This window comes from Parasteatoda tepidariorum, chromosome 4, assembly GCF_982258835.1.
Source record: "Parasteatoda tepidariorum strain Cologne lab strain chromosome 4, Ptep-v5.0, whole genome shotgun sequence".
NCBI lineage: Eukaryota > Metazoa > Arthropoda > Arachnida > Araneae > Theridiidae > Parasteatoda > Parasteatoda tepidariorum.
The window spans coordinates 77,722,826-77,738,442 of record NC_141758.1 but is presented as its reverse complement, the minus strand read 5'-3'; the positions used below and the strand labels follow the sequence as shown (position 1 = coordinate 77,738,442).

The window sequence follows — 15,617 nt, the reverse complement described above, 5'->3', positions numbered from 1 at the left end:
AATCTGTGAATCACTAGTAAGGAAGGCAGATCGAAGAAGATGAAAACCAATTTAATTGCCTGATGAAGCTTGAGGTTGAGGGTTAAGCCTTTAAACTCTAGTTTGTTTAGTAAATAAAACAGGTTTTGCTTCTTTTAGACCCAGCTTACTTACTACTAACTCGTTAGATTTTTATAACGTTTTCGTTTCTCGCTTAAATTATTATTTTCGAATTCTGTTTACCTTTTTTCTATTTTGTTTTAACAAAGTTTAAATAAATATATATTTAACGTGGTCTTTGCTGAAAACCCTGTATCATAATGTGACTGTTGTAACATATTTAGTATCCCTAAAATACTTTTTTACTGTTCATTTAACGAAGTTAAATTTATTAAACAATTTATTAAATTAACTGCATATTGTTGTTAGCTTTAATGAATTAAAGAAATAAACTTACCGAGAAATTCGTGTTAGAAATTTGAGTTACTTCGTATAGATTTAGCAGTGTACAAAATCAGTTACGTAACCTTAAAGTTAATTCTATACCGACATGTGTATTAAAAATTATACATTCTTTGTTAATTTATGATATTTACTTAATATTTCAGAGTTCATTTAAGATTAATTCCTTAGAATTAGGGCTTATCAATTAATGCATAAGACTTAAATCGCACAGCAGAAAAATGCAAAATAAATGAGTAAATGTAAGCAAAAATTAGGAAAACAAAAGTGGCAACATTCGATAATTCTTTTGTTTGCTTCCAATAATGGCGGTTTTCCCTTTTGTTTAACAGCACCCAACCACGCAAGACCAAACAAATTCATATACGAGAGCTTCTTCATTATCAATTCATTTGGTTCATAAATAACTTTTCGCACAGCGAAGAAGGGAGGGTTTTGTTATCTTTAATGATAATTAAAACCGTTCACCAGTGACCTGTACCTCTTCTAACTTTCCGGCTTCTTTTATTGATCAGCAAACACCGAGCCCAGTATTTCAATTCTTTGGGGGAAAGATCGGGACACAATACTGTCAATTGCAGTATCTCGCATCAGCAATGCTCGCGCCTCCTGTTGTTACACTGGTTTATTAGAGAGCGAGTTTAAATTGGAAAATATTAACATCGGAAAGTAGAAGAGTGACTTTATTACTAATGAGAAATCGGAGCAGAAGCTATTGATTATCGATAGTTGCTTCTGTGTGGTAGCAGCAGCAGCCTCCAGGAGATGTCCATGGAGAATTTGTTTTCTCTTTGGTAGGAATGTGTCTTTGGGATTACGAATTATTAGCAAAGTTTATTTAACAATGTATAAGATTTAATGTAAATCCCATTTTCACATACAATGAAACCGCATAGTTATTATAATGATACCACCTACTTTACTTATTTTCTTCCTATAAGGTTTAAGAACATAAGCAGCTTTAGGATCTAAATATTAACAAGTAAACAAGTTAACAATTAACAAGTTTGAGAATCCTTTTGCATATTAACAAGTAAACAAGTTTGATTACAAATGTACAGAGTAATATGTTACTGCAATCTCAGAAATGAAATTCCAACTTTTGAGGATTCAGAATATACGAGATGAGGATCATCTTTGATCCATACTTCTTTAGTTTTGAGAATCCTTTTGCATATTAACAAGTAAACAAGTTTGATTACAAATGTACAGAGTAATATGTTACTGCAATCTCAGAAATGAAATTCCAACTTTTGAGGATTCAGAATATACGAGATGAGGATCATCTTTGATCCATACTTCTTTAGTTTTGAGAATCCTTTTGCATATTAACAAGTAAACAAGTTTGATTACAAATGTACAGAGTAATATGTTACTGCAATCTCAGAAATGAAATTCCAACTTTTGAGGATTCAGAATCTACGAGATGAGGATCATCTTTGATCCATACTTCTTTAGTTTTGAGAATCCTTTTGCATATTAACAAGTAAGCAAGTTTGATTACAAATGTACAGAGTAATATGTTACTGCAATCTCAGAAATGAAATTCCAACTTTTGAGGATTCAGAATATACGAGATGAGGATCATCTTTGATCCATACTTCTTTAGTTTTGAGAATCCTTTTGCATATTAACAAGTAAACAAGTTTGATTACAAATGTACAGAGTAATATGTTACTGCAATCTCAGAAATGAAATTCCAACTTTTGAGGATTCAGAATATACGAGATGAGGATCATCTTTGATCCATACTTCTTTAGTTTTGAGAATCCTTTTGCATATTAACAAGTAAACAAGTTTGATTACAAATGTACAGAGTAATATGTTACTGCAATCTCAGAAATGAAATTCCAACTTTTGAGGATTCAGAATATACGAGATGAGGATCATCTTTGATTAATATTTCTTTAGTTTTGAGAATCATTTTGTCACAAAATCAAGTGATTTTTGACAAAAAGCGAACTTTGAAATACATGTCGAAAATGTTTCCTTAACTCGAAACCTAGTGCATAATGCACTGGTGCAATGCTTAGTGCAATAGTAGTGCATTGTGAGAGAAAGTTAACTAGAATGACGAAACTATAATAAAGACTAGACAATCGAAAATAAAGTGCCGAATCAAACTGTCCGGCGGTTAAGGAATTGACCTCGTACCAGAAAGATAAGGGGTTTATATCCCGGTTCGGGCATGGGTGTAATTTATCTCTCTGTTCTATCTGCCCTTGTTATGTTGTGCCACACATACGGGGCCCACATTCAAGTGATTATTTGAAAAGTTAGATACATTAGGCACTACGAGATTTTTTCTTTAAAAAAAAAATAAAATGTCGAATTTTTTTAAAATTTGTACGAAATTCGTTTTCTTGGAGAAATGACGATAGTTATTTCGTCTCTTAGACAAAATTTGCTCGGAGCATATACCAGGAAGCGATTTCATCAAAAACGAAGAGAGTATCGTGATATTTGAGAATCCATTTTTTGTAGTTTATCTACATTACTAAATCTTTTCGAAAAATGGATTTATTTCCCATTTCAAAATTAAGGTACATTGAATTGACAAGGAATAAAACTTTTAAAAAAGGTTTAAGGAGTAATTTAAGTTGCTTCAATTTCCGAACCACGGGAATAAGTTGTGACGTTTTCAGTGACGTGAAACTAGGTTTTAATATGATAACGATAGTGCACTAAGCTCTTAAAAGTATCGATAATTGCGTATGTGTGGGAGTTTTCGGCAGATATTCACGAAGACTCTACTCAGAATCTTCTATGCGAAGAATTTGCTGAGAGAAAAGCGAATATGTTGAAAGTGATGATGTTGAAAGCTTTTACTACTGTAACCATAACTCTTTCTACTTTATATAAGGAGGAGTCCATAACGGAAAATGTTAAAACCGGAAAGTATTAGAATGATTTATTGCTAATTAGAAATCACACTCAGAATCAATTGCTATTCTGTTCTATGCGCATTTGATTTTTTAACGAAGCATGGATATCTTCACGTCATTGTACGTCATTTTCTCGTGCTAAGCAATACTTATTCAAGGACATTTTTAACGAATTTTTTGTCGAAATGTACTTTTTTAAAAGCGTAATATATAACAGAGATTATTTAGGTAAACGTTGTGACATATTTCTAGGGAGGTTATAGCACATCATCAGGATTAAAATTGCATAGCAACTCTATCCCAGAAATACCGTCATACACCATTTTTATATTATGAACTGTTTATTTGTTAGCTCCTGAATAGGTCAAATAGGGATGCTCCGCTAGTGGTGTACGACGGCGTTTCCGAGCATGGGTTTTTATGCAATTTTGATCCTGATAATGTGCTCCTCTTCTCCTAGAAGTTTGTTGCAACATTTATGTGACCTCTTGTTACATATGATGTTTTTAAACTTGTGCATTCTGACAAAATATAGACTAAAAATGTCATTTAAAAAAACTGGAGCTTTAGGAATAATCTAATTTTCTATTTGAAATCCCCAAATCCAAATTAGGCAGGATCAAGTATTTTTATAAATGCAATGCAAAATTTGTTCCGCTGTGTTATACATAGTTGCTAACGTGGGGAGAATTTGCTAATTTTTCTTCTTTCGCAAAAATATGTCTTTGGTTAATCGAATTATAAAAAAGTTTAATAAACAATGTGTGAAGTTTTAATGTAATAATTACAGTTGTAAATACAGTGTAACAACATAGTATTAAACATTTATTTATTTAGCATAGGTCTACCTGATTTTTTCGAAATGGTACAAAAACATTATCGATATAGGTATAAAACCTAAATATTTTTTTTTCTTTTTCTAATGGCAAAAGAAAATGACAAACTCTGACAAAAACAGTGAACAAAAAGGTGTACAACAAGTAAGAGAAAAAAGTCACTGAAACCTAAATATGGACTTATAATAAATTTTCTTAACAGATGTTTAAAGCTATATGTTACTGAAATCAAAGATTAGGAAATTATTCATTAGCTGGGTAAAATACAAAAATATATGCTAAATTTTAAAATATGTCGCCACATTTTTAATATGTTAAAAAGAAGGATATTTACAGCTAAATTTAGTTAATTTCGTTGAACATGTTAGCAACAAAAAAGGGTTTTAAAAGGGCTTTTTTTTTTAAATCAGTTTCAGTTTTTCAATTATGACGTATTGCTGATGCAAACGTCATAATTGATCATGAAAATTGGCAACTTTTGGTTCTTGTATGCTCGTAGGCTTACATTTTATTTTTATTTTATTTTATAACCGTCGTTGAACAGACGACCCAATTTCATGGGTTTACGACTGCTTACGTTCAACTCCGTAGCCTTGTAATTTTGAACCAATCCAGAAGACAAGGAAACTCCTGGATCAGTACCCCCAGAGGTATTGATTTGTTGAAGGCCCAGAGGTATTGACACGGGGAGTCTTCGGCCGGCGAGGATCGAACCCACGACCTCTTGAATATGGGCCCAGCGCCCTACCGACCAGGCTATCCCGGCCCGTAGGCTTAAATTTAAATATTACTTGATTAAAAACATTCGCTTCAAAAATATACAAATTGATATAACAGTCAACATGTTTCAATAGCTCCAAAACAAGCGCCCATTTCCAAGTCTTTCCTGGCGAGAATGAGAAGAAGCAAATGGGATTTAAAACCTCTCCATAGTGCGTGGTAATGTATTTTATCCTGATTTGCCCCTCTCGACCACTGTGGTTTTTCTTGTTCTGCTTTTCATCTTTTTCTCTCTCGACTACTGTTGGTTTTTTAGTTTTGTTTCTCTCCTTTATTTTTTCATTTTTTAGTTGCCAACTTTTATCCTACTTCTTTCATTTTTTCGTCAGCGTTTCATTCTTAAAATCACTTTTATTTCTTCTTATTCATGTCTGGCAAGTCTTGAAAGTGAAGGCCTTTTTTTGAGCTCTTAGAAAACGCCGATTGTTATTTTCTATTTGTTTATTTTTGTAGCGAACGAAGTTTTTTAATGAAGTAATACCTTATAGCTACAGTTTCTTAGGATTATTTGTTTAATGACATCTAAATAACTGGAAATATTACCATAATTATAGCAAAAGTGGCTTTTTTTACTTAAAAAATATTAGATATTGCCTAAAACTAAAAATTTTTAAACGGATTTTAAAGAAAAAGAACAACTGACTTCATTTGCTTCAAATCCTAAATTGCAGAAATAAATTTGCTGATGTCTTCAGTGACGAACAACGATGTTTTATAACTGAAATTGAGGCCTAAAATTTATCGATTGTTTCGACTATGAGGGAGCTTGCAGTAGATTTTCATGGAAATTATGTTCAAAATATTTTATTGAAAGAATGTGACTTTGGCAGCTAATATGTTAGGTTAGAGAATAAACAAAATTCATGTTTTTATTGATATAATCAAAACTCTTAAATACGTAATATCAATATCATGCATTGTTTAAAATAGTGCTCTATCATAAGTTGAAAACTTAGTGGAATCACTTATTACTTTATATAGGCAAGAATTTGTAAAAGTCAACTATAGATTGTAAAAAAAAAATGAAATACTTTTTTTAAACCAATAGCGTCTTATTTAAAGATTAAGTATATTAAATTTAAATTCTAAAATTCAATCACAATGTGATTTGAAGTACAAAATTCGTTATTTCCGAAAGTTTTTCTATCAAAAGAATAATACTTTGTGAGATAATTAATTGAATGTTTAGGAAGTTTAATGTAAGTTATTGTAATTTATTAATTATGAAAAAATGTCATTTCATTAATTATACAAATGTCAAATAAAAATGTCATTAATTATGAAAAAATGTCATTAATTATGAAAAAATGCCATTAATTATCAAAAAATGCTATGGATGCTCCCGAAATGACGAGAAAAATGAAATCTGAATAAGCTTTGGCGTCTGTAAATTTTGCGACATAATTGCTGCAAATGCTTGTTATTTTGGGAACATTATGTTATATTTTTCAGTTATCTGTTCCATTTATTAACTACTTTTTAAACTTGTTTTGTATCTCTGTAAGAATAATTGAATCGTCGTACCTTTTTCAATACCCCGTAGTTTCTTATTAAATTGTAAAATTCGTCATTAATAGTTTTAGTTTGGAAGTGTAGAGGAGATATAAACTGTCAACTTGCTCGGAACATTCTTTAAGAAAAATATTCGGGTAATGAACGGTTAAGAAAATTTATTAACGGTGCTTACGTTTTGGTATCCAAATATCACTTTTAAATGCATGTATGTCATGACAGATGGCATAAACTAACCGTTTCTTCGCTCTAAAAATATTTTTAATTTTTTAAAAATAATATTAAAAAACATAAAATCAGAAAAAACAACCCAATGTAATGTTTCTAAAATTAGTATTAGTAAAATTAGTTTTAGTAACTTTATCTCCCATTCTGAAAGAAAAATATATTACATAGCAAAAGAGAGAACTTAATTTCAGTTACTTCACATTTTGAATTAAGAAAATCAATTTCTGCTGGCTGGGTGATGTAAAGCTCGTGGCTAATAACTCATACTAAAGCTTAAAATTCATGGATAACTGCTTCTGTACACAAACTGTTTCTTCCTTAATCGTTTTTAAAGAATAAACTATACCAACATTTGTAAGTTTAACCTATGTTGTCTCTTTAAAATACACAGTCAGTTCCAACACTGTCAAACATTACGCTTTCAAGATGAAATACAGGTTCAGGCACGCAAAGCTTTGGGATAAGTGGCGTAATGCTTAAGCAAATATGATCATGGTTAAATTTCTTAGTTAAAGTTATTTTTGGATAATAATATCTTATACTTATGGTAAAATATATTTTCTTCCTTAATCATCCTGACTTAATTGATAATTGTAAATTCAAATTTAATTTTAAGAATAAAATAATTAAGTTAACATTAAGTAAACATTTTAGATTGTTTTGTTTAAACGAACTTAATCTTTTTTCTAGGATGTCTAGGCAAAATCGTGCTGCCCCACCGGCATCTACAGCGTCAACAAGTGGGGCTACAGGTGGGGCAGGTACTGGTATACCAGTACCTGTGGTGCAGCAGGCACAACAGTACCTTGAAGAAAATATCAAAGCCTGGATGGAGCCACCTCCAAATACGCAACAGAGCAGAGAAGAAGTAAGTTGATTGGTCACTGATAATACAAATATTTATTTATTTATTTATTTTGCAATACAGCAAAAATATGAGATTAAATTTGCAAACCGCACTATGAAGAAATGTTTTCTTCATTTTTCAGTTTTCGTTTTGTGTTTTTTATTGCTGTATTGCTAATATTAAATATTTTAACTGTCATCACTTTGATTTTTAGCGTGATAATGAGAGTAATAAAAATAAAATAAGAGTTTTTTTTGTTACATTCTTAATATTAAATATTTTAATTGCTATCACTCTGATTTTCAGTTTGTTAATGAGTGTGATAAAAATAAAATTAGTGCTATTCTGGTACATTCTTAGCATTAAATATTTTAACTGTTGCCACTCTGATTTTTAGTGTGATAATGAGAGAGATAAAAATAAAATGAGTGTTTTTTTGTTAAATTCCTAATATTAAATGTTTTAATTGTTATCATTCTGAATTTAATGTGTTAATGAGCGCGATAAAAAAGAAATGATAAGCCTAATAAGACGGAAGCAATGAGACCGAAGCAAAACAAACAATGAATGGGATGAACTTCATGCAAAATAGAATCATGAGTGTCATAAGAAAGAAATGATAAGCATGATAAGGGAGAAATAATGAGTGTGGTCAAAAAGAAATGATGAGCGCAATGAAAAGACAATGATTATCGTCTTAATAAACAAATGATTATCGTGCCAATTAAGAAATGAAAATAAAGATATTTTTTTAAATAATATTCATATATTAGCTGTTATTGTTACCTAGCTCTATTGCTTCTTGATAATCCTTTAGAGCTCTAGCATCAAACTTTACCTTTTATCTCAGAGTTGAATCGATTTTTGGCAAAAAAATTTTTGAATTTTGGGAAATGATATGTAGGGAGCATGGGCTATAAATTGGATGCGTTTTAAAACTTTTGCAGGAGAGTGACAATTTAACGGCAACGAGTGATAGATGAATCCTTTTTTAAGGACATGGAGAGGAATTGGTATGACTTGACTGTGTGAAAGCTGATACTGCGTTCACAAAAATGTACTATCCATGGTAGAGACAATGTAGAAAAATAGACCTAATTTTTGACAGTAAATTAAACTATTGAAAGTAAAAGAAGTTTTGCATTTCTTAAAATGAAGACCTTAATTTTAAAATCGGTCGTTTATAAAACCTGTAAATACAGTCTTAAAATGCTACAAAACTTGCCTTAATATACTATGAAACCGGCTATAGTTGAATTTTACATTCGTCATTCCTCATACAAACTCCAATTCAAGAAGAATTATTCCTCTCCGAATATTCCAGTTTTTATATTTGAAACATTTTCGAATTCCATGCTTTCGAACTTTTCAAATTCAACACCGATAAACTGAACTACACGCCTCTTTCTCATTTTATGTAGGGGTAGATATTAAGCGCCCTTTTTTATAGGAAAATTTCACTTAAGCATAAACTCATAAAAATGAACCTCTCCCTTTTATCTTCCTTTTTTTTCTCTTCCCCAAATCAAACTAAATAAAATCGAGTCCTATCTCGAGAGTCAGAGTTTTATCAACAAAAACTTCATTTCTATTTTCAAAAGAGGATATATATAAAAAGACAAAAAAATAAAGGCTTTTATCTTAAGACTCTGATGCTGGTCCTCATTTTTAGTGTTCAGATGTCAAATGACACGGAGTCAAATGAAATATTCTGAAAAAATTCAAAGGTTGAAAAAACAACGATTTCAGATATTTATGGGAAACGAAGGAAATAATAAAGATTTATTGCGATTGTTCTATAACCTGAAAGAGTAATAGCTTCCCTACCAAAACAACCTAGAATATATAAAATTCCAGATACGGTTTCCTATTTTTATTATTGCCGGCCAGTTTTATTATACAGTAAGAAATTTTTGACACTATTTTACTTATTCTATAGATTTATCTCTAAAAATTCTGTTTAAAAGAATTTTTTATTAGCTGTAAATCAAAATTCATTGCTTGTGCTTATTAATTTAAAGAGAAAATTTTGTACTGTTGTTGAGAGTATACATAAAAAATTTAAAAAGTATTTGGTAATTATTTCAGGAAAAAAATGTATCCAGAAAAAAGTGGTTTTGGATCATTGTTGACTGATAAATTTTGAAGCAAGTAAATCTAAATGCTCCTTATAAATTTTAATGTAGCAATTTCGCAGAAAATTTTCAGTAATTAAAAAGTTATATACATTAAATCTTAATTTAAATAAAAAAAATATCATAGACTGTCATTTCAAGTATTTAAATTTTTATTAATTTCTAACTTAATGATGCGAATTATTTCCTAATTTCTTCAATTTTTTTCTTTAATCAGTCGTTACATCAAAAATCATTCATAGTAATGATTACTACACTGACGCGAAACGCGATATTAAACAAAAAAGAAACTCAAATATGACCGCATCAGAAAAAAGTGCTTTGAAAATTACAGTACTGTATGGTAAAGACGTTTCTGAAACAAATTATAATCCTTGTTATAAAACCAAAATATGCGATAATTAAACCATTCATATGGTTACGGTGTATATTCATCAGAAATTCTGGTTTTCATAATAAAAATTTTTACTACACATTTTGAAAAAATACAATACTTACCGAACAAATTTTACCGAATAAATTGTTTTCCTAACTTACTCTAAAGTATCGTGATAAAAATACCAAATTTTACCACGTATGGAAAATTTTATCATACATTATGAAACAATATTTTATTATGAATTTTACAAAATCATTACCAAAGTACTTCGGTAACAATTACTACGATTTTTGTTGTTCTCAACACTTTAAAACACTGTAAATTATGGCATTTTATTGTTTACCATATTGCAGAATTATTAATAATTTCACCATATTTCAGAAACACTGTAAATTTTACCATATTCAGGAAGTTTGGACCATACTTTTTTCTCACTGCATAGATAAAATATTATACATCTATGCAATAAGCCAAAATTCCTTCTTAAAAAATTTTGATCTAATTTTAAAAGCGAAAATAAATAAAGAAAATGAAAGAGTAAAATGAAATCTCCATATTTTTCTTAAAAATTAACGGCGTTTTTGAGACAATCATGTCTGTTTACTATATTTATACAGAATTCAATAGATTAAATTTTTAATTATAGTCCAAAAATTGTACGTAGTATGTAAAGACATTTGATTTTAAAATAACTTGATCAAAGAATTTATTTAGAAAAATGAGATCTTTTGAAACATCTACTAATAATATCCCTTAATAATTTTTTTCTTCTTTGCAAAAATCTTTTCCTTGCGTTAAATTTATAGCCTCCCATCTTATTTTGAATAAACACATATTTAAGTTCACTTTTATTTTCAGCTGGCATCAAATATGCAGTAAACAAACTTATTATGACTGTAATATTGCTCCAATAATTGCACCCCGTTAGGAGTGCTCTTTCTATGGCTAGGAAAGTGTTCTAACTACTACGACATTAAATCGTTATTAAAGAGTTTAGGAATTTAAATGCCTAGTGCTAGTGGTATTAACCTTAAAAAGACAAAAAAAAAGAAAACACTAAATTTTTTCCGTTATTTTTTTTACTCTAATGATTCTTCATTCCTTTAATGAGTAATTGCAAGTGAAATATTTTTATTACCTTCTTAGATGGGCTCAGTTGCGTTGTTTTCGCTAACAAATGAAATGAAGTCTGCAGAATAAAAAATTGCAGGAAAGACATTAAATTCGCAGATTACTTTTTATAGCTTGGTGATCTAGCTCAGAATTTTTTCTAAAATTTAATTTGATATAACTCTATATTTTGCAGTTATATACAAGACTTAAAAAAACAGTAAAGCATTTAGGGCAGTATCTGTTTGTGAGTGCTGTTTTCTTGATTTATAAAACTGTTTCTGTATATTGATTATTGATTAGTAAGTGCCACTGAAGAAGAATTTAATAATTGATTTTGCACTAAACATGCTGTTTTATCAAGTTCAATACATTTAAAACAATATATTTCTTAAATAATCAAATTGCAACTTGTGAGATAACAATTTGATGAAACAAGAGTATGTTCTGTTATCACTTCTTATAATTTAAATTCCTAAGAAGAAACAGTGAAGCATTTCCGTGACAGTGTGATCCTCAATGATCCTCAATTTTGTGACAAAAAACATGACTGTTGCAATGCTGTCAGTATTTGCAAAAGACACTTTTTTCCCTAAGAAAGCTACTAAAAATCTCCTCCTATCGTTTAAATTTTCAAATTTCTGAAAAGTAACGGTAAAGCATTTCCGTGACAGCCTGTTGTAGACCAGGGAGACATGAAGGTTTACACCTTACAATTTCGCGACAAAGATATGACTGAGGTTATGTGGTTAGTATTGTGAAAAAGCTGCTTTTACTTTCCAGGAAAATTGTACACATCTATATGAAACTGTGTGGGCTTTAGGTAGCTGCTGAAGAATCCACTCCCAGTTCTTCATTAGTCTTTATCTATGTGACTTTGAATCAAAGGGGCTTTAAAACCATTGCAGGCTTTAAAACCAAAGATAATAGGCTTTGAAACCAAAATTTACGAAATTTTTCCGCGTTTACTCGAATATTATCACAGATTATAAAACCATATATTATTGGTAATTTTACCAGAGTCATTACTAAAGCGCTTCGGTAAAAATTACCCACCTTTTTGGTGTTCCCGTGCAACCAGAAACATGATAAATTTTACCATATTCTGACAATTCTAAATACACTTTGTTCTTATTGCGAATACCATTTAAAAACTATTTTTATATTCAAAAAATAAATAAATAGCCTTTTTCAAGTGAAATTTATCAAACAAAAAAATACTGCTCTATCCAAAAAAATATTTAAACGTATCAAAAATATTGCTCAATCCCAAAAAAATGACTGCTTAGAATTTCTTCCAACAATTCAAACAACATAAATAGCTTACTTCAACAAAAAACTATCGATTACCATAAAAAAAGTATTTGAAAGATTCGTTTAAATCACCCATTCAATAATAACGACTATTTAGAAAGTATTTTAATGATTCGAAACAAACAAGTAGCTTACTTCAAACTAACACTTTAAAATCGTATGAAAAGTTTTTTTTTAACGATTCAAATAAAATAAACTGCTCTGTTTAACAACCAATTTTCGAAAAACGCATAAAAAGTACTCGAAAGATTCAAATAAACTAAAGAGTTTATTTTAACAGCCAATAGTATACATCATACCCTTAATTCACACCTAAGCTGTTAATATACGCCTTTTGCGTAGTGGGAATGTTCCACTAAGGCTTTATTTTGATTAAACTAAGCTTCGTCAGACGCAAGCAGCAGAAGTGCCTAAAGTAAACTACGTATCTCACCTCGCTGCTTTTTTCTTCCATTGAATCATTTATTCCGTTGATCCCGTGTGACCACTCCAAGAAAAAAAATAACGAAAGTGGTCTAGATGAGGAAGCCTTTGTACCTTCTTTTTTCCCTTGACTTTTCGTACCCAAGATAAATAGTTCAGATCTAAAGAACCGTAGTTGTTCGTATAGTAAAGCAGAAACTATTTGCTTTTGAGGTTGGAGAGGGAAAAAAAGTACCACCTATCCTTTCAGTTCCTCAGCCATTTTTGCTGTCTGTCTTATTTAGGGTTAAGCTGTTGATTTGGTTTTATTGGTGTAAATGCTGTTTGGTTTTGTTTAGAAAAGAATGTACCGAGCAATATTCGTTGAATAATGGTTCGACTGTTACTTTGCGAGTGCTTTGCGTTACTGCTCACTTAGCTCAAGAGCTGTGGAAAAAAATTATAAATGAAGTATAGTGAACGATGTTTATTAATATCTTTCTTCTGTCCTGGTAGTTTATGAATAAACTTTAAGAAGGTCATTTAGCGTTTGAGGTTGGAGAGAAGCAAAAGTACCACCCGTAATTTCAGTTCTACAGCCATTTTTGCTGTCTGTCTTATTTAGGGTTAAGCTGTTGATTTGGTTTTATTGGTGTAAATGCTGTTTGGTTTTGTTTAGAAAAGAATGTACCGAGCAATATTCGTTGAATAATGGTTCGACTGTTACTTTGCGAGTGCTTTGCGTTACTGCTCACTTAGCTCAAGAGCTGTGGAAAAAAATTATAAATGAAGTATAGTGAACGATGTTTATTAATATCTTTCTTCTGTCCTGGTAGTTTATGAATAAACTTTAAGAAGGTCATTTAGCGTTTGAGGTTGGAGAGAAGCAAAAGTACCACCCGTAATTTCAGTTCTACAGCCATTTTTGCTGTCTGTCTTATTTAGGGTTAAGCTGTTGATTTGTTTTTATTGGAGTAAATGCTGTATGGCTTTGTTTGGAAAAGAATGCACCGAGCAATATTCGATGAATAACGGTTCGAATGTTGCCTTGCGAGCACATTGCGTTATTGCTCAAGAGCTACGAAAAAAAGTTATGAATGAAGTGTAGTGAACTATGTTAGTGAATGGTTTTTTTTTAATAATAGAAGTTAATGAACATGATATTAAACTTTAACAAGGGTGATCGTTTTTGAATGTAGGGAGAAAAAACGTTCAGCTGTAATTTCAATTCTACAGCCATTTTTGCTGCCTGTCTTATTTAAGGTTAAGTTGATGATTTGGTTTTGCTAGCGTAAATGCTGTTTGGCTTTGTTTGGGAAAGAATGTACCGAGAAATATTCGTTGAATAATGGTTCTACTATTGCTTAGCAAGTGCATTGCTGTACTGCTCACATAACTCAAGATATATGAATAAAAATTATAAATGGAGTTAAGTCAACTATGTTTATTAAAGTTTTTTTCATTCCGGAAGTTTATGAATATCATATTAAAATTTAATAAGTCTGATAGCTTTTGAGGTTGAAGTGAAAAAAAAAGTTCCATCTCTAATTTCAGTTCTGCAGCCTTTTTTTCTGCCTGTCTTATCTGAGATTAAGCTTTCGATTTGCTTTTAGTGGATTAAATGTAGTTGTTTGGTTTTGTTTATAAGAGAATGCACTAAACAATATTGGTTAAATAATGGTTCAATTGTTATTTAGCGAAACATTATGTTACCGTTCACAGAGTTCAAGTAATTTCGAAAAAAAAGTTACAAATGGAGTACATAGTGATTAAACTATGTTTTTTATTCTAAATCATGTTTTATTATCATCATGCTTAAGTTTATCTGGTAGTTAATCTGATAGCTTTTGAGATTTTAAAGTAAAAATATCATTTGTCTTTTGAGTTCCTCGTTATTGAGTTCTTTCGTTATTAACCTTATCGAAATATCGTTAATCATCATCAATCACAACATCAATCGGTATAAACTTAACATCGTATTAAATTTCGTTATTAACCTTATCGAAATATAGTTAATCATCATCAATCACAACATCAATCGGTGTGAACTAAACATCGTATTAAATTTCGTTATTAACCTTATCGAAATATCGTCAATCATCATCAATAACAACATCAATCGGTATAAACTTAGCATTGTATTAAATTTCGTTATTAACCTTATCGAAATATCGTCAATCATCATCAATCGGTGTGAACTTAACATTGTCTCAAATTTTGTTATTAACCTTATCGAAATATCGTCAATCATCATCAATCACAACATCAATCGGTATGAACTTAACATCGTATTAAATTTCGTTATTAACCTTATCGAAATATCGTCAATCATCATCAATCACAACATCAATCGGTATGAACTTAACATCGTATTAAATTTCCTTATTAACCTTATCGAAATATCGTCAATCATCATCAATCACAACATCAATCGGTATGAACTTAACATCGTATTAAATTTCGTTATTAACCTTATCGAAATATCATCAATCACCATCAATCACAACATCAATCGGTATGAACTTAACATCGTATTAAATTTCGTTATTAACCTTATCGAAATATCGTCAATCATCATCAATCACAACATCAATCGGTATGAACTTAACATCGTATTAAATTTCCTTATTAACCTTATCGAAAAATCATCATCTACATCTATTTTTTCGTTTCATTGAGGAAAATGAAATATGTTAAATTTACTCTTAAGACCAAAGCATCTCCGACTTCCTTATAAATTGAAAAAGT

At 30.3% G+C, this 15,617-nt stretch overlaps 1 protein-coding gene across 2 annotated transcripts in view; it reads left to right on the top strand.

Annotated features, from left to right (window-relative positions):
* The window catches only part of LOC107443669 (uncharacterized), a 243,519-nt gene that overhangs the window by 149,340 nt on the left and 78,562 nt on the right, over window positions 1-15,617 (top strand). For both annotated transcript variants that reach the window (XM_071182455.2, XM_043050220.3), the window contains one exon: window positions 7,373-7,550. In XM_071182455.2, the coding sequence (XP_071038556.2) occupies window positions 7,373-7,550 (178 nt within the window). The remainder of the gene's footprint in view (window positions 1-7,372; window positions 7,551-15,617) is intronic.